At 45.2% G+C, this 19,367-nt stretch overlaps 1 protein-coding gene across 2 annotated transcripts in view; it reads left to right on the top strand.

The window, feature by feature from the left end:
* The window catches only part of LOC147106391 (host cell factor 1-like), a 91,452-nt gene that overhangs the window by 17,830 nt on the left and 54,255 nt on the right, over window positions 1-19,367 (top strand). The window contains exons 4-9 of one of the 2 annotated variants that reach the window (XM_086009453.1): window positions 57-259; window positions 5,903-5,987; window positions 7,644-7,750; window positions 9,856-10,035; window positions 11,058-11,360; window positions 14,180-14,361. In XM_086009453.1, the coding sequence (XP_085865579.1) occupies window positions 57-259; window positions 5,903-5,987; window positions 7,644-7,750; window positions 9,856-10,035; window positions 11,058-11,360; window positions 14,180-14,361 (1,060 nt within the window). Of the gene's footprint in view, window positions 1-56; window positions 260-5,902; window positions 5,988-7,643; window positions 7,751-9,855; window positions 10,036-11,057; window positions 11,361-14,179; window positions 14,368-19,367 lie in introns of both variants that reach the window. The other variant, XM_086009452.1, reaches the window with a different exon arrangement.

Raw genomic sequence — 19,367 nt, 5'->3', positions numbered from 1 at the left:
CTCCATCTCACACTGTTGAATGTGCCTTTCTCTCTTTTTGTTTGTTGTATTTGAAGGTACTTGAATGACTTGTACACCGTGGAACTTAGGACTGGATCAGGGGTGGTGGGATGGGATATTCCTGTTACACATGGTACCCCACCTCCTCCAAGAGAATCTCACACAGCTGTTGTTTATAAAGATTCAAAGAAACCAAAGATGATCATTTACGGAGGAATGAGTGGATGCAGACTTGGTGACCTTTGGATACTCGATGTGGGTAAGTGCACTACAGACTTAAAGCCCATGTCAATCTTTAAGGGTTCCATTTGAGAAAGGGCCTGGATCATTTTACATGTTAGAAGTGCTACATAAATGCAAGTGGTTGTTGTTCAGAAAGCACGGGGCTTTTTAAAAAAATGAGCATTTGCCCTTAAAGGTGCTGTTAGCACAAAAATGTAGGGCGGGTGGAGAGAGAGGATGCTAGTCCTTCTAACCCTTTCAGTTCAAAGCTTTTCTTGCCAGTTCTTCACACAGCAGGAATGGGTTGCCAGCAAGAGTGGTTGAGACCAGAACATCAGACTCATTTAAGGAAAAAACACTAGCTGCCGTAATGGGTAGGTAGACTGATATTCTAGGATTACAAGAGCTCTCTTCATCCGAAACTGTCCTGTGAAGCGTTAACCAGTTTTTGTTTTATTTATTTATTTTATTAATTCATGGGATGTGGGCGTCTCTGGCGAGGCCAGCATTTATTGCCCATCAGAAGGTGGTGGTGAACTGCCTTGTTGAACCACTGCAGTCCATGAGGTGAAGGTTTTCCTCGTAGTTTGATACAACTGAGTGGCTTGCTAGGCTAGGCCATTTCAGAGGGCAGTTAAGAGTCAACCACATTGCTGTGGGTCGGGAGTCTATATAGGCCAGACCAGGTAAGGGCGGCAGATTTCCTTCCCTAAAGGAACTGTAAGCAGTGAATTTTGAGGTCCAACATTTTTCCATTGCAGAGATTGAAATTACCAGCCTATTTGGTGCAGGCTGGAGTATAATTTTACAAGTATAAATTAGATATGTTCTTGGCTTAATTACTATTCTGCGCAATCACCGCAACAGTGCTCTCAAAATTTGCACTGCTACAGGAGTGATTTAATTCATTAAAATAATCTAGCCTCAATTCATTTAACAGTGAACATGAATTCAGAATGCAAAATTCCCTGTGATTCAGCATAAGTTAGGCGCACTTATCTGAGAGGCCATAAGAATGGATGAGGTGAGTTTTCCAATTCCTACGCCAGCATAGCAGAGTGTGCCGTTCTACTTGGATTAAGGCACGTTTTTGAAGCACTGTTACCCCTGCGCTTGCACTATACCCGCTTTAATCAGATGTTCACGCAGGGTATACAAAAATGAAAAAAAATTCTCAGTGCTGAGATCCCTCAATGGTTGTTTTTTTATGACTTTGTTCTGTGGAATTGATCCTTTAAGGATTTGTGGTGTTGTTACTTATGTTTTCTTGCAAGTCCGGAGTAGTCGAACTGTCCCGCCATGTTTGTCCATACTGATTACAATATCTAGTAAACCATTGGGGAATCAGCACAGGCCAGGAATTGGTGCTGTTACCCAGTAAACTAGCAGGGACACCACACAGCCCAGGGATCAATGCCTTTACCATCAGGAAATCAGGACAGACCAGAGATCGGTGTTTTCACCCACTGAACCCGCAGAGGAAGACTCACCTTTATAAAAAAAATAAATAAAAGGATTCTTTTGAATTTGTCAGCCTTGCTTTGCGGAGTGCTTTAGTGTTTGGTGAAGTTGTTGATTCAGTGATGTTTTGCACCTGTGGGTTGACGGTTGTGTAATTAGATATTGTAACATTTTATTCTAACATTAAGGTACTGAATGTACTGAGTGGAGCAATCTTTGATCCATCTGATACAAGGCACCTGGTGTAAGGGGGAAGGTAATGATCAGGATATGTCTCTTCTAATCTCTGCCATGCTTATGTAACTTGAATTCCCTCAGTGTCCGTTCATGTGTGCATTTTGGCTGCCCTTCGGACCTGCGCCCATTAGTTCTTTCTCTCTTTTTCCTCTTGGCTACTCGGGCCCTTCTCTCCTGTCTCCTCCCCTCCTGTTGCCTGGTCATACTACCTTCCATTTCTCTCCTCTTTACCCTCACCAATCCCTACCCCAGCCTATCGCTACTCTTTTGCCTTTCTACTCTCCTGCCACCATTCCAGGCATGAATCCCCTTTGAATAAGTCCACAGCTACACCATGTGCCTCTCTTTGGCATTCGCTGAAGGATCCATCGAGGCACCTGTTGCTGCCTCCTTACAAACAGCAACCCCAACTACACCATTCCCCTCTCTCGCCACTCTTTCGGCCCAGCACGCCCAGAGAGGTAAGCTCGCCAACCTCCTTCCCATCCTGCTCACCCCACCCATCACTACCCTCGTGGATTCTGTCCCTCTCTACATTTCCCTCCAGAATGTCTGAACAAGGCACTTGCCGTCCTCCACTTTATTGTTGATGATTGCACTAACATCCTGGGTTTGACTGAAACTTTTTCTCACAGACGGCGACTTCTTGCCCCTTACCAAAGCCTCCCCACATGGCTACACTTTCCACCACCTCCCCCACCCAAACTGCTGCGGTGGTGCTGTGGCCCTTATCACCCAAATCCCACCTTGGTCTCTCCCTCTATTCCTCTGGCATCTTCTCCTTCTTCTTTGAGCTCCTCACCTTGTTCCTCGTTGTCTACCGCCCCCTCCAAACCCCACCCTGAGTTTATCACTTGAGATATCCTCCCTCCTTTCCTCCCTCTGCACTGAGCAACTTTTCATCCTTGGTGATTTCAATCTCCATCTCCGCTCCCCTTGCTTTCTCTCCTCTGAATTCACTGTCCTCCCAATCATCCCTAAACCTCCCTTCCTCTCCGCCCCCCCCATCCCATATAAAAGCTCCTACCCCATTCATAGCTATTCCCTCAACCTTTCCATGTTCCATGGCCTCTGCTCTTACGGTCTCAACCATTGACAAAGCCATCTCTGACCGCCTCCTAGCACCTCTCACCCTACCCCCTTCCAACCCCACTTCCTTCTGCACCTGGGAAAAACTCTCCCCTATACCATTGACAATTGCACTTCCCTGTGCCCTAGCCCTGAACCTGCATCTCTTTTTCTAGTTTCTTTCATGCCCTCTCAGAGCTCATCTTACCCATGAGATCTACCTCCTGATCACTTGACTTCATTCCCAGTAAACTGCTGACCACCCAACCTCCCTTCCTGGCCCCCATGGTAGCTGACATTTTAAATAGTTTCCTTACTACACGTACTGCCCTTCTCCCTTTCAAAACTGCTGTCATCACCCCCTTAAAAAAAAAAAAAAAACCACCCTTGGCCCTCGCTGTCTATGCAAACTACTTCTTCTTAGGCAGTCCCTTGGAACCGAGGATGACTTGCTTCCACATTAAAAATGAGTTCTCAGGTGACTGATGAGTCCAATGCGGGACCTACAGTCTCTGTCACAGGTGAGGCAGACGGTGGTTGAAGGGGCGGGTGGGTGGGGTGCTTGGGTTGATGTGCGCTCCTTGCGCTGCCTGCGCTTGGCTTCCGCTTGCTCCCGGCGAAGAGGCTCGAGGTGTTCGGCACCTTCCCAGATGCTTCTCCTCCACTTTGTGCGGTCTTGGGCCAGGGATTCCCAGGTGTCGGTGGGGATGTTACACTTTTTCAAGGAGGCTTTGAGGGTGTCCTTGAAGCGTTTCCTCTGCCCACCTGGGGCTCTCTTGCCGTGCCGGAGCTCCGAGTAGAGCGCTTGTTTTGGGAGTCTCGTATCGGGCATCCGGACAATGTGACCCGTCCATCGGAGCTGATCGAGCGTGGTCAAAGCTTCGATGCTGGGGATGTTGGCCTGAGTAAGAACACTGACGTTGGTACGCCTATCCTGCCAATGGATTTGCAGGATCTTGCAGATGCAGCGTTGGTGGTACCTCGCCAGTGCTTTGAGGTGCCTGCTGTACATGGTCCATGTCTCTGAGACATACAACAGGGCAGGTATCACTGCTGCTCTGTAGACCATGAGCTTAGTGCCGGGTTTGAGGTCCTGGTCTTCAAACACTCTCCTCCTCAGGCGACCCAAGGCTGCACTGGCACACTGAAGGCGCTGTTGGACTTCGTCGTCGACGTACTACCCCATCTGCAATCTCCCTTTCCTCTCCAAAATCCTTGACCGTGTAGTTTCCTCCTAATCCACGCCCATCTTTCCCGCAACTCTGTTTGAATCTCTCCAATCAGGTTTCCGCCCATACCACCGCACCGGAATGTCCCTAACCAGAGTCGCAAATGACGTGGACTGTCACCGTGGTGCATTGTCCCTCCCCGTCCTCCTCAACCTCTCTGCAGCCTTTGTCATGGAGTACGATGATGTGGTCGGACCAACACCTCTCCTCCGTTGTCCATCTCAGTGGGACTACCCTCACTTGGTTCCACTATTATCTGATCGTAGTCAGAATATCTCCAGCACTGGCTTCTCTTCCCACTCCTGCACTATTATCTCCAGAGCCCCCCAAGCATCTGCATCTACATGTATGCTGACGACATCAGCTCTATCTCTCCAGCACCCCTCTCGACTCCTCCATTGACTCTGCCGTCAAGACTGTTTATCTGACACCCAATCTTGACTGAGCTGCAATTTTTCCCAGCTAAGCATTGGTAAGACCAAAGCCATCATCTTCGCCTCCCACGATAAGCTCATTACCCTTGCCACTGATATCCCCCACCTCCCCCGGGCTACTGTCTCGGGCTGAATTACGCTGTGTGCTACCTTGGTGTCTTGCTCGACCGTGAGCTGAGCTTCCAACCCCATATCCTCTTCATCATAAAGGCTGTTTACTTGCACCTCCACAATATCGCCCGTCTCCGCTCCTGCCTCCTGCTCTTGTTTCCTCCAGACCAATGTTCACTTTAAGTTGCGCAGCTCGCAGCGTCTCCCGCGCAGCCGGCTTACTGTCTTTTAAATAGGAAAGACTGTGCATGCGTGTTATTTTGAATGGGCCGCACAGCCCTTAAAGGGACCACGCACCCGGAAAAAAAAATAAAAAAAATGGAAGGGTACATTGCTCCAGACTCGATTGTTCCATTGTTCTTCTGGTTGACCTCCTATGCTCCACCCTCCGTAAACTTCAGCTAATCCAAACCTCTGCTAGCCATATTCTGTCCTGCACACCCATCGCCCCATCCCCAACGCCTCATTTAAAATTTTCATGTATAAATCCCTTCATGGCCTCGCCCCTCTATATCTCTGTAACCTCCTTCAACCCGACAATCACCCCCCACCAACTCTCTGTTCCTCTGTCTCTGGCCTTGTGCATTCCACTCCCATTTGCCCTGCCTTTGGTGGCCATGCCTTCAGCTGCTGAGACCCCAGGCTCTGAAATTCCCTCGCTAAGCCGTTCTGCCTTGATACCACCCTCTCCTCCTTTAAGACTCCTCAAAACCCACTTTAACCAAGCATTTGGACACCCTTCCTAATACCTCCATCTTTGGCTCAGAATTCATTTTTTTCAGTACGCTTCTGTGAAGCATCTTGTGGTGTTTATTCTATGTTAAAGGTGCTATATAAATGCAAGTTGTTGTTGTAGCGGCTCATCAGTGTGGTTGCAATTTGATGAATTGTAGACTGATGTGTAAAGTGGTACACAAATCATTGAATTGCATGTCTTCCCCATGTAATTTACCCCTTAATAACCACAGTAAAAGCCCAAGCTGATGGCACCTGGAAATAGCATTGAATGGAGTACAGTCTTTAGGGGAGTGACCCACCGGGAAATGTATTGCTTTTGGACTATCTGTTTGTTACTTGACCAGCTGCACTGTGCAGATATATTTACAGTAAACTATTAAGTACTTCTTGCTTTGTTTACAGAAAGCTTGGTTTGGAGTAAGCCAGTAACTAAGGGTTCAACACCACTCCCTCGGAGTTTGCATTCTGCTACTGTCATTGGGAATAAGTAAGTGCTCTGAAGCTATCTGAGGATGTTCCCCAAAAAAGTCAAGGGTAGGGGTGAGAGAAGAAAGCCTTGCGGTGAGAGAGGACCATTCTCTGTGCGTGGCCTCTTAGCAGGGCAATGAATGGGTATCATTTCTCATGTAGAGTTTAATAGAATCGTACTACTATAATAGAATGACTGATTGCTCTATTTTAAATAATATCATGGTGGGTGGGTGGGTGAGAAGAGAAATATGCATTAGCCCATTTTTATTAGGGACTTTACTGCAGGGGTAAATATTGTGAATGGTAAATACTTACTCTTAGGTGAGTCACTGGTACTTTAGTTGCTTTTAAAACACTTTTACAAATATATAATTACACTTACAGCAGTTAAATACTGAAGGGGACTCTTTTCCCATCCCCAGCCTCCGGAAATTATTTGCTTGCAGCTGGAGAGCTCTTGGCAGAGATGGGAAAGAGGGGAATTTTTTTAATAGTCTGAGCACACACCGGTGCAAATTCGTAGCTGCTGAAATGAATATTACGCCGATCTCCACTGATTATAGCCATGTACATTTTGAATATTTGTAAAATTGTTTTCAAGTATACTCATCTCAGGAGTGCGTCCTTATCGCTACACTAAAGCTTCCTGCTAGTGGTGAAGTTCGACTGAACATTGCCCATCACTATGAAGCAGGTTTGAGGTTGCAGCAACTGAAAACATGAGGTACGACTGCAGTCAAAATGATTGACATTGGGTGTGAGACCACTTCCTGGGCGGTGGTCTCGCACTGCTTTGCTTTTGCATCATTTGCAGTATAGCTTTGTAAGCCGCTCAGAAAGGGTTTAGGCCATTCAGCACCAATGTTACTTAATCTATTGGCTTCATAGTGAACCTTCGATAGATCTGCTGACCCACATTTATTAAAAAAAAAGAAAAAGTTGATTTTTAACTAAATTATCACTGAGACTATGTAAAAGGCATTAAATTTTCTACCTGATATTATTTTACGCCTGGATATATTATGTTAATAATTTTTTGTTTATTATTAAATTGTAATAATCACTGTTTAGCATCTCATCTGTTCTGTAACACATTCCAAATTAGGTGCAAGAATCCTCTTATCAGTGGTCTTTTCAGTTTCCATAAACTATTATCTGTATTTGTCGCTTTGATAATTACGTATTCATTTAAATCTTTTTATTAATTAGAAGGTCAATTATCCAAACTGTTCTGTTCCCCCCCCCCCTCCCCCACCTCCACTTATTTCTGAAAGAGCATATGCTTATCACATTGCTGTTTGTGGGACCTTGCTGTGAGCAAATTGACTGCTGTGTTTCCTACATTACAACAGTGACTACACTTCAGTAGTACTTCATTGGCTGTAAAGCGCTTTGGGGCATCCTGAGGTCGTGAAAGGCGCTACAGAAATGCAAGTCTTTCTTTCTTTTCAGATGTATGTTTTTGCAGTTGATGCTGTAACTATCTGAACACTAAATTACCTGTGGGTTTGGATAATTGACATTCTGTTGTATTTAAACCGCATGAATCATTACTGATTGTGTTCTCCTTGTTAAGTCCGATATATCTGTTTTAAATACAAATGCACAGTTTTGTTGTAAATGGTTTTCAGCACAACCTGTTATTTTTTTGTCTGTACTTATTTTTCTTTAGAATGTTTGTCTTTGGTGGCTGGGTACCACTTGTGATGGATGATGTGAAAGTTGCCACTCATGAAAAGGAATGGAAGTGCACAAATACACTTGCTTACTTACATTTAGGTCAGTCTCTTGAGTTTCCTACTTAAGCGACTAATGGGTATGAAATCAAAGCACATTTTCCCCTCTTGTTATCTCCGGCCATTGTTTACAGATTGCAGCACAAAATGATATCTGTTTCCCATTTTCCATTTTTTTTGTGTGGTTACGAATTATGTCCATTAGGTGTTGGCCGTGGCTCAGTCAGTAGCACTCTCGGCTCTGAGTCAGAAGGTCGTGGGATCAAGTCTCGCTCCAGAGACTTCAGCACAAAATCTAGGCTGACACTCTAGTGCAGTACTGAGGGAGTGCTGCACTGTCGGCGGTGCTGTCTTTCGGATGAGACGTTAAACCAAGGCCTCGTGTAAATAAGTGTATTAATGATCTACAGTACTTTATACAATATTTAAATGTTCTCGAGTATTTTTAGTCAAGAGAGTTATCCAAGCTAAACTTAGAAAGTAGCCTAGAATTTAGTAATTCGGACTCTTCCAACAGAAGATTTCCATCTTACTTTGCAGCCAGAATTACTGAGCAATTCATGCCAGAAGCAATTTTACATTCAACAATTTAAATCATTTGCTTGCTTACTCCACATTCAAGAAATAGCATGTACATGCTTGAGGAGATAATTCTTCATGGTTGTTCTCAAGCTATGTGTTATGTTCTAATAAAGAGAAAAGTCAATTTCCTTGATCTTCCACATTTCTATTGATTGTATTCTAATTATTTTAACTGATCCTTGGCTGGGGAGATATTTTACTCAACTCATCCACTACAGACTTCCATAAAAATGCTGCAGACATATAAATTGCAGACCTGTGGCAAAAATGAGTTGAATATTTGCAATATATTGCCAGTCTGTAGAAATTCTACCTGATCATTATTGCATTAAATCTATTCCCATGCAATGTTTCTGTTTATACGACACATGTGGAATGTAGCCCGGTTGCTTATGCTTCCATCAAGGCACAAGCAGGACATCTTCTTTTCATACTTTTGCGACACAGGTGGTTCAATATTTTTATAAACCACCTCGTCACAAAGTGCCTTGTCATTTTGTAAAAGATTTAATTTTAAACTGGAAGGTTTTAATGATCTATTCCATGTTTTGTCAGTTTCAGGCTGCTTAGTATGATGTCTTCATGCATGTCACTGTAGTGCCTCTTACTATGTAGTTAGTATAAACAGAACTTATTTTAGGAGCAGTGAATTGCAGATTATGAACCATTTATGTCAGTATAACTCACTCATGGGGCTAGTAAGTGATCTGGTTGAAATTACTAGGTAGTTAATTTTTCATAAACTACCAGTTCACAAAGTGTATCCACTAATAAAATAGTACAGGAAACTTTGTGCTATCCGGCACCCACGGGACCGAGCTGCTGCCGTTGCCTCAAAACTTCCGGATAGACCAGCGTCAATGTTATCAGCTAGGAGCTTTTCATCTCCGTATCTGACAACAAAGACTGTTGCTTAGCAACAGCTTGTCAGCACTCGGCTTGGAAGCGTCTCTGAAGCTGTTGCTAAGATACAGAGAAGCTTTCTAGAGCCTGCCGTATCTGACCACAAACACTGTTGCTCAGCAACAGCTTGTAAACACTCGGCCCAGTAGCTTGGAAGCGTCTCTGAAGCTGTTGCTAAGCTACAAAGACGCTTTCCAGAGCCTGCATGTGAAAAGAATGCTAGGAGAAGAAAAAAAAACTAACCAAAACGGCTGCTGATTTCTGCCGTTAGATCGAAGTTGCCGGACATTCAACCTCCGGATAGCACAAAGTTTCCTGTATACATGTACACAGCAATTACTGTACAGTTCAGATATAACCTGGTTTAATTCGGGGGGAAAACATGGTGTGCACTTTTTTTTTTAAAGTACCATAGAATGTTTCATATTATGTTGAAAAATGTAGATGTTGAAAAGTATCCTCTGAGGCAAATGTCATTTAAAAACAAATTCAAGAACTACAATATGTTCTAGTTTAATTTGTAGCTGCGTTTTGGTAATATTGAAAAGTATGTCAGAATTTCACACTTTAATTGCTCTGTTGTGTGTACTTTGTATAAGATGTATAATTTTTGAAAAATTTGCTTTGTCAAAATGAATGAAGTTAGTGGTATATTTCTGACAGATGGCAATATCTGGACGCCTGTAGTCTCGGACACGTTGGAGGACAATGTACCAAGGGCCAGGGCTGGTCACTGTGCTGTTGCCATTCACACTCGGCTTTATATCTGGAGTGGAAGAGATGGCTACCGGAAGGCCTGGAACAATCAAGTCTGCTGCAAAGATCTTTGGTACTTGGAAACTGGTGGGTGTTGCATAGTCTATTTTCTGAAAGCTAAACTTGGGCTAAAGAATTGGGTTCTTTTTGGTTAAAATGGGTTTAAAATTACTTCTAAAGGAAATTGAGAGTAGGACAAGGGGATATGGGTTCAAGCAGCAAAAGGAAAATTTAGGACGAATATCAGGAAATTCTTCACACAAAAAGGAATGAGCGCGTGTGGAACGGACTCCCTGAAAGAGTAGTGGAGTTGAAAACCCTGGAATCATTTAAGAAGCCATTGGATGTTGCAGTGGGGGGGAACAGTAGGGCACTCCTGGACGGGTGAATGGCCTTTCTCATCAGTAACTATTTTGCGTGTATCCATATCTGTTTCAGCTGCTTGGTTTTTTAATTCAAAAGAAAGGGTAAAATTCTCTTTCATGACCATAAATATATAAGCAGCAGAGGCTGGAATTTAACATGCCAGGTTTTAAAAGCTATTGGTAGAAGTAGAAAATTGTGTCAGAGTTGGAATCTAGATCAGAAACAAAAGAAAGGGTTTTATGGTGCACCTGTACCAGTCGTCTACTCATCGGTTTGGGATAAAGTTGACATTGAAATAGCGGAGGACAAATGATTTACTTGCACATTTTCTCCGGTAGTGATTCTTGGAAATTGAGGCTTAAGAAGCCATTCGGCCCATCGTGTCTGTGCCGGCCGATGAAGAGCTATCCAGCCTAATCCTGCTTTCCAGCTCTTGGTCCGTAGCCTTACAGGTTACGGCACTTCAAATGCATATCCAAGTACTTTTTAAATGCGATGAGGGTTTCTGCCTCTACCACCCTTTCAGGTAGTGAGTTCCAGACCCCTACCACCCTCTGGGTGAAAAAAATTCTCCTCCTCTCCCCTCTAATCCTTCTAACAATTATTTAAATCTGTGCCCTCTGGTTATTGACCTCGCTGCTAAGGGAAAGATACGTGGGTCTGGGCAGAGGGACGCGCGAAGAGAAATATTAAAATATAGTTTTCCTAAATACAACTTGAAACAGAGTTTCCTTTGTCTTCAGAAAAGCCCCCTGCGCCTCCCCGTGTGCAGCTGGTCAGAGCCAGCACCAATTCCCTTGAAGTGTGTTGGGGTGTCATTCCAACAGCAGATGCCTACCTTCTTCAGCTGCAGAAGTATGATATGCCGCCATCCACCACCACCACCACCATGGCAACTCCATCATTGAGCAACACTTCACTGCCACAGAAGACTCCGTGCAGCCCTATTTCTCCGACGCCTGCTTCTCCCACCACTCCACTGCATCTACCACTGCCTGCTCCTAAAGTAGCTTCTCCCACTGGTATGCTGGTTCCTGGAATGACAGGTGAGCTGCAGTATTTTTAATAACTATTTCAGTTGTCGTCATTTGAAAGCTTTGGCTTCCTGTGTTTCGTGTGCCAGTTGTACAACAGAATAAATCTAAAGGCTTGTATTTACAAACATTGGAATTCTATGAATTATAACCTCTTAAGAATGTTTTTCCCCTGGAGCAAGGTATATTTTAGTGTGGCAGCTTTTGAGAGCTATTTATTGAATGTTGATTTTCAAATGCATTAGACTATTATTTTGGAGTAATTTTCCCCTTTTAGGTTGTACCTGGGTTACATATAATTTCTTAGCTAAATGTATATTCAAAAAGGAGTTAGATATATTTTAGCCTTAAGAACTATATCTAACTCCTTTATAAAAAAAAAAAAAAAAAATGCAAGGCTAAAGGGATCAAGGGAAATGGGGAGAAAGCAGGGACAGGATACTGAATTTGGATGATCAGTCAGGATCTCATTAAATGGCGGAACAGGCTCGAGGGGCCGAATGGCCTACTCCTGCTCCTATCTTCTATGTTTCTGTATACAGGCACGTGACCATTCCTTTACTAGCATAGCTCTGTACCCAGCCACTGTGAAGTGCACATTCACTGCTTGATTTTACTTGTTTTCCTGTTTGTCTCTCTCTAATGTCTTTGCCCACATACACTGCCCACCTCCCCACACCACTGGCCAAAATAGCCAGACAGAGGTTGTAAGCTAATTATGTGGGGAATTGTGGGCATGAAGCTCTGTCCATGGCATCGCATTGATGCACCAGTGACTCCTCCAGTGGCTTTCCCTACTGTCGTCACTGGTAGTAAAACCTGATGGGACTCAATGGTAAAGAACTAGTCTGTGTATCAGTATTTGTAATTGAGATTAACCTGTTTGATTCAAAAGCTGCATTTTGAATTGTGGAGGATTTTGGCTATATTAGTCTTGCCAAAGCTTTTGGAGTATATGTTAGGCTATGGAAAGGATTGCTCGCCATTTGCTTGAAACCATTCATTTATGATTCGTAAGTGAACTGAGAAAGGGAAGAATTTGTTTAATTTTGACAATACGTCCTTGAGGGGTGGCCTGATTGAGGTCTTTAAGATTATGCAAGGGTTTGATAGGGTAGACACAGAAAAGATGTTTCCGCTTGGCGGGGGAAGACCAGAACTAGGGACCATAAATATAAGGTAGTCACTAATAAATCCAATAGGGAGTTGTTAGAATGTGGAACTCACTACCACAAGGGGTAGCTGAGGCGACTAGCACAGATCCATTTAACGGAAAGCTAGATAAACACACGAGGGGAAAAAGGAATAGAAGGATATGTTGATGGGGTGAGATGAAGTCAGGTGGGAGGAGGCTCGTGTGGAGCATAAGCACCGGCATGGACCAGTTGGGCCGAATGGCCTGTTTCTGTGCTGTATAAATACTATAATACTATATAATAATTTCACAAAATACTAGGCATGGTGTGGAGATGCCGGTGTTGGACTGGGGTGGACAAATGTAAGAAGTCACACAACACCAGGTTATAGTCCAACAGTTTTATTTGAAATCACAAGCTTTCAGAGCGCAGCTCCTTCGTCAGGTGAAGTGGAGAGATGCATAAAGACGCAGCTTATATAGTCAGAGTAAGCATTCCCCAAGGCGGCCTTCGAGACACACGACAACGCAAAATCGTCGAGCAGAAACTGATAGCCAAGTTCCGCACTCATGAGGACGGCCTCAACCGGGATCTTGGGTTCATGTCACGCTACATGTAACCCCACCTGACATAGGGTCATCCAGACTCGAGTCGTCGTTGGCTTGTTCTCTCTACACAGATGCGGCCGGACCTGCTGTGATTTCCAGCAAAAAAAATGTTTTTTGTTTTTCATACAGACCCCAGCATCTGCAACATTTGACCCCTTGTGACCCCACCTCATTGTTCTTTGATGTAATGTTTTCCTGACTGACCTGTTTGGACACCATTCACACCTTTGTTTGCTGTGATTATCTCTCTGCTGAGGTGTGATAAATGGCAGTTAGAAAGATTACCTGTAAACATCTGACATTATTCTCTGACTATATAAGCTGTGTCTTTATGCATCTCTCCACTTCACCTGACGAAGGAGCAGCGCTCCGAAAGCTTGTGATTTTCAAATAAAACTATTGGATAAGGCGACCAAAACTGCACACAATACTCAAGATGTGGTCTCACCAAGGCCCTGTATAACTGCAGCAAGACATCGGACTATAACCTGGTGTTGTGTGACTTCTTACAAAATACTCGGACTGTAGATACTTCATGGGCTGTGAGGAGGGACTGTACGTGTCTCTGTTTTTGTAGCTGAGAGCACGCCATAATATTAATGAAACTGTTCTTATGAAAATGTTAGACCACATATGTTTATCTTCCAATTCTTTGTTTATATTACAGTCTACTCCTCTTTATTCAAATAATCTGTTAATTTGAATTGAAATAGTGGTTTTCCCGTGTTGTTTTATTAGAATTGCTTAATTTGAACTACTGGATAATTTAATCTTTTTCTCAGCAAAAATTAACTTCAAATTAACAGGAGTAGACTATATTTAAAAATGGTCCATTTTCTTTCATTTGGACCTATTTTTAATTAATTTTATCTGTGATATAAATTAGAGCATTTGGTAATAGAATGAATGAAGATTATTCCAATTGCAGGCAAGACCTCTCTAACCTGAGGGTAGCACATTTTTCTTCTGTAATTTTAATATTACAACGTTCCTAACTGAGAAATGTACATTGATTTCAAATGGTGATTCAGTTTTTTTTTTTAGTTTATACAGTCCTTTGCATATTTCTATTTTGTATCCTGTAAAGGTGCAGTGACTGCAATGCAAGTCTCTGCTGCCCAGGTGTCCGGGATGTCTTCGGCAGCAGCCCAGCTGGTTACAGTCTCCCAGCAAGCTGTACAGACTGTTAAAGCTGCAGTTTCTTCCTTACCTGCTGGGGTCCGTCTAGTTGTCCCGGCTCAAAGCACGACCAACACTGTTCCCGCCGTAGTAAGTGTGAGTAGTTTTTTCTCTCTCTCCCTCTTTTATTTACTAGTTGAATCATTAGTTCATTTTAATCATGAGGCAGCACGGTGGCATAGTGGTTAGCACTGTTGCCTCACAGCGCCAGGGATCCGGGTTCAAATCCGGCCTCGGGTGACTGTCTGTGTGGAGTTTGCACATTCTCCCCGTGTTTGCGTGGGTTTCCTCCCGGGTGCTCCGGTTTCCTCCCACAGTCCAAAGATGTGCGGGTTAGGTTGATTGGCCATGATAAAAATTGACCCTTAGTGTTGGGGATTAAATACGTGGGGTTACGGGGATAGGGCTTGGGTGGGATGGCCGCCGGTGTAGGGACCGGGTGCTAGGGTTTGGATGATCAGCCATGATCTCGTTGAATGGCGGAGCAGGCTCGAAGGGCCGAATGGCCTACTCCTGCTCCTATGTTTCTATGAAGCACTTTGCAAAGGAAATGCAAGTGTAGTAACTAATGGAGCAAAGACATTCTGTGTTAGATCATTTTTTATAAGTAGTGGTAAATTCAAAATGGGGAGATGAACATAAGAAATATGGGCAGGAGTCGGCCATACAGCCCCTCGAGCCTGCTCCGCCATTCAATAAGATCATGGCTGATCATTGACCTCGACTCCACTTTCCCGCCCGATCTCCATATCCCTTGATTCCCCTAGAGTCCAAAAATCTATCTATCTCGGCCTTGAATATACTCAAAGGCTCAGCATCCACAGCCCTCTGGGGCAGAGAATTCCAAAGATTCACCACCCTCCGAGTGAAGAAATTCCTCCTCATCTCAGCCTTAAATGGCCTACCCCTTATCCTGAGACTATGCCCCCTGGTTCTGGACACTCCAGCCAGGGGAAACAATGGCCCCGATTTTCGGGCGGCTTTTCATGCGGCCGTGGTCCGAAAATTGCGGGAAAAGTGGGTCGGGACCCCCCCCCCCCCCCGCCTGATTCCCCACCCCGTCCGACTTTCGGACCGCCGTTTCCACGCGCCCCGCTTCAGTCCCGCCCGCCGCTGGCGGGACTGCTCGTCGGAGCACTAATCACCAATGATCACCTTGTTAAGGACGATTTTCCCGTGCCGTTGCGACTTTGGGGCTTTCCCCACCTGAAACCCGCCTGCGGGGAACCCCGCCGATGAGAGCTGGCGTGAAAACAGCTGGCTTGCTTGTTTGCAGCAGCAGGTCGCTGAGGGCTGAAGAGATTTAAAGAGGCAGCATTTGCAGGCTGCAGGACCTTGTTGATCAAGGCTTGGGGGAACTATTTGAAGCCTTAGGAGCAGCTGCAGAAAGTTGGAGCCTCACACACTTCTTCAGTGAGCGCTCCTGGGAAGCCCCTCTCACCACCCTAACTCAGGACCTCCTCAACCGAGGCATCTGCTAGAAGCATGGAAGGCCTTTGGCACCTTCCCTTCCTGGCATTAGAGGATCTCCAACAGCAGAGGTGGCAGCAGCAGAACCAGGAACAGCAGGATGAGCACCAGGAGCACCAGGCTGCTGCTCACTCACCTGAAGCTGCACAAGCCAGAAGGGGCCAGCGCTTGGAAGTGGCTTGAGAGCACCTTGCTGCGCTTTAGGGGGTCAGTGGGACCCGTTTCTGCACTGGCAGTCCTACTCAGAAGGACTTCCATGAAGATCTGGTTTCTCTGTTCAACAGATGGCCAACGCTCCTCAAGAGATGTCATTCTCTTATGAGCACTCACCATGTTTTCTGTATGCTGGCGAGTTATCTCCTCCATGGAGGTTGCCAGCCTTTCCATGGTGCTGCGTTCATGCACCAATGACTCCACAAAGGCTCTGCTCATGGTCGCTATGGACTCCTCCATTTGCTCCACACTCGCAGCGACCCTGGAGACAAAACCTGCCAGAGACTCCTGCATCTGTGCATGGAGATCCATCACCTCTTCTCTTGCGGATGGACCCAGAGGCAGAGGGTCGAGATGCAGCGCAGCTGAGCTGGCAGAGCCCTGTGCCTTTCGACGAGGACTCTCCACTGCTGTCCCTGTCTCCAGAATCTGCTGAGGCTCACTTGTCAGCTGTGAAACACCAGGTGACAACACTACTCTATGTCCCGAAGGTCCCCCCGAGGTGTGAGTGCTGGTGCTGGGTGCACTTACTTCTGCTGATGCTGCGCCCTCAGAGGTTGGAGCTTTCTCTGAGGAGTCTGGCTGCACAGCCTCTTCCTCCTCCCCAGTGAAGACGGGGGCTCTGGATGGTACTGTGGGGGAGTAAAGGAAGGAGTTACAGATGTAATACCAAGGTTCCTCTGGTGACTCCCAGCGAGTTGGCATCTGCTGACACCTGCATCCATGCAGCATTGGTCTCAGTGGGAGGCCTCTTCCTCCCTGTGGGCCCTAACCCCATCCAATAATGCCTGCAGTGAAGCCTCGTCGAATTTGGAGGCAGCTCGGGGTCTGGCACTGGCCACAGCTGCTGCAGGCTCCTCTGCCATCCTGTATGGTTCATTTGGAAGCCTTCAGAGGATGCAGTGCTTGCCATGGACCTTGAAAGCACCATGAATGACGACATCATACTGTGGGGATTTCTGACGCGATTTAGACAATTAGCAAGGCTTCCCACATGCTGAGAATTAATTGGCCAATTGAGGGAAAATTGCGTGGGGCTGGCTGACACTTTTTTTTGTGTGTGTCAGAAACCCGACATTCGGGGAAATCCGACCATTCCCCACACAAGCCGAAAATCGGGGCCAATCTCTCAGCATCTACCCTGTCAATCCCCCTCATAATCTTGTATGTTTCAATGAGATCACCTCTCATTCTTCTAAACTCCAGAGAGTAGGCCCATTCTACACAATCTCTCATCATAGGACAGCCCTCTCACCCCAGGAATCAATCTAGTGAACCTTCGTTGCACCGCCTCCAAGGCAAGTATATCCTTCCGTAGATAAGGAGACCAAAACTGTGCACAGTACTCCAGGTGTAGGGAAGCAAGAGGACAAATTAGATTGAGAAGTCTTATCTCCCAAAAAGGAGGAGGTTTATTACCCTGTACTGTTCAATCAAGTGTCAGCTGTGGCTCCGTGGGTAGCACTCTTGTGGGTTCAAGTCCCACTCCAGACACTTGAGTAAGGGTGACCCCGAGCTTCCGGTCGCCTGTCATTTTAATTCACCGCTCCATTCCCACTCGGACCTCACCGTCCTTGGCCTCTTGTATTGTTCTACGGAAGCTCAACGTAAACTCGAGGAACAGCACCTCATCTTCCGATTAGGCACTTTGCAGCCTTCCAGACTCAATATCGAGTTCAACAATTTCAGATCATAACCTCGGCCCCTATTACTTTTTTACTTATAGTTTTTTCCACCCCTTTGTTTTGGGTCCTCCTTTCCCCCCCCCCCCCCCCCCCCCTCTTTGTTTCTCTCTCTCACCTGGCAGCTGTCTCTTACCTGCCAGTACACTTCTTTTTCTTCTTTTGTTCGACCGCAGTCTTGCCTTCGATCTATTTTCTTTTCTTTCCAGTTTTGAAGAAGGGGTTCGACCCGAAACGTCAACTCCAATTTCTCTCCCCGGATGTTGCCTGACCTGCTGAGTTTTTCCAGCATTTTCTGTTGTTACTTGAGAAAGCTAGGCTGACACTCCCAGTGCAGTGCTGAGGGAGTGCTGCACTGTCGGAAGTGCCGTCATTCGGATGAGACGTTAAACTGAGGCCCCGTCTGCGCTCTCGGGTCGACGTAAAAGATCCCATGGCACTATTTAGATTAGCTGGTCATTATCACATTGCTGTTTGTGGGAGCTTGCTGTGCACAAATTGGCTGCCGCGTTTCCTACATTAAAACAGCGACTACACTTCAACAACAACAACTTATATATTTATATAGCGCCTTTAGCATAACAAAATCCCCAAAGTACTTCATTGGCTGCAAAGCGCTTTGAGATGTCCGGCGGTCATGAAAGGCGCTATATAAATGCTTTTTTCTATCTTATAATTCTATAATCTGCAAGGTCCCGTGCAGGCCACTCACCGGCTTTTACATTGTAAATATTGCGCCTGCGCAAAAATTTGAATGGGCCGCGCATTGGGGGAGGCAGGCCGTGTAGGAGGCAGTGCAACCTACAGGGGACATTGTCTACGATATGAATGGAGCAATACTGTTCCCAGTCAGAAGAGCTCTCCAGAATGATAACACAGAACAGAAAGCCACCAGACAAATGAGAATATATCCCACCGCGATATTGGTGGGATGGTAGTTTACAAGGACAAAAGGGATCATAGGTGAGGGGGTGTGATGAAGGCAGTTTCGAAAGGTAGCAGGACAGTCTGCAAGGAAAGGGAATTATTTACAGTAATGCCTAAAATGGGGGGCAGGAAGAGAAGTTGGGTGATCAGGAGTTAAGTGGGAATGGGGTTGAGGGAACAAGAAGGTTTGCTTGTTTTAGGTATTGGTGTGGAATTGTAGATTGAATAACACAGGATGTTTCTTCCTTTCTTTCCCATTTAGCAGGAAAATCCTCGCTTCTTTTTCCCTTTCTCAATGACACTTTGTTGCTTGTGAATAAAATCCTCTGACCTGAATGTTGCTGGGCGTTTTCACCAGCAGAGGGAGGCTGTACTTTCTTAATGCTACAGTGCTTTCTAAGTGTGTTTAACTCTGTTTAACCAGCTTAGAAGTACTTGCTCAAAAGGAACATAGAATGTTGGATAGCAGATCATTTTTTTAACTGAATGAGCAAATATATTCGCTTGAATTTTAATAGCCTAACTACAAATTAGAATTTAGCCAGAATGAATTGCATGTGGAGGGAATCATCAGCACCTCATTGGTGAAAGATTGCACTATTACTAGCTGAATTTCTCCATAACACAACAGCGAGGAATTTGGAGTCCTTGGGAGGATATTATGTTCACGACTAAACTATTAAAGTTTATTTTTCAATGATCTAAATTTTAAAAGTCACCTATAAACATTGACCATTACCGTTTATTTGTAATAAAAAGAAAGACTCGCATTTATATAGTGCCTTTCACGACAACCGGACGTCC

The sequence above is a fragment of the Somniosus microcephalus genome, chromosome 16 (genome assembly GCF_052327205.1).
Source record: "Somniosus microcephalus isolate GS21.2 chromosome 16, FLI_Smic_1.0, whole genome shotgun sequence".
In the NCBI taxonomy this organism is placed as follows: Eukaryota; Metazoa; Chordata; class Chondrichthyes; order Squaliformes; family Somniosidae; genus Somniosus; species Somniosus microcephalus.
The sequence above is the reverse complement of the archived record's forward strand: the minus strand, read 5'-3'. Positions and strand labels throughout refer to the sequence as shown.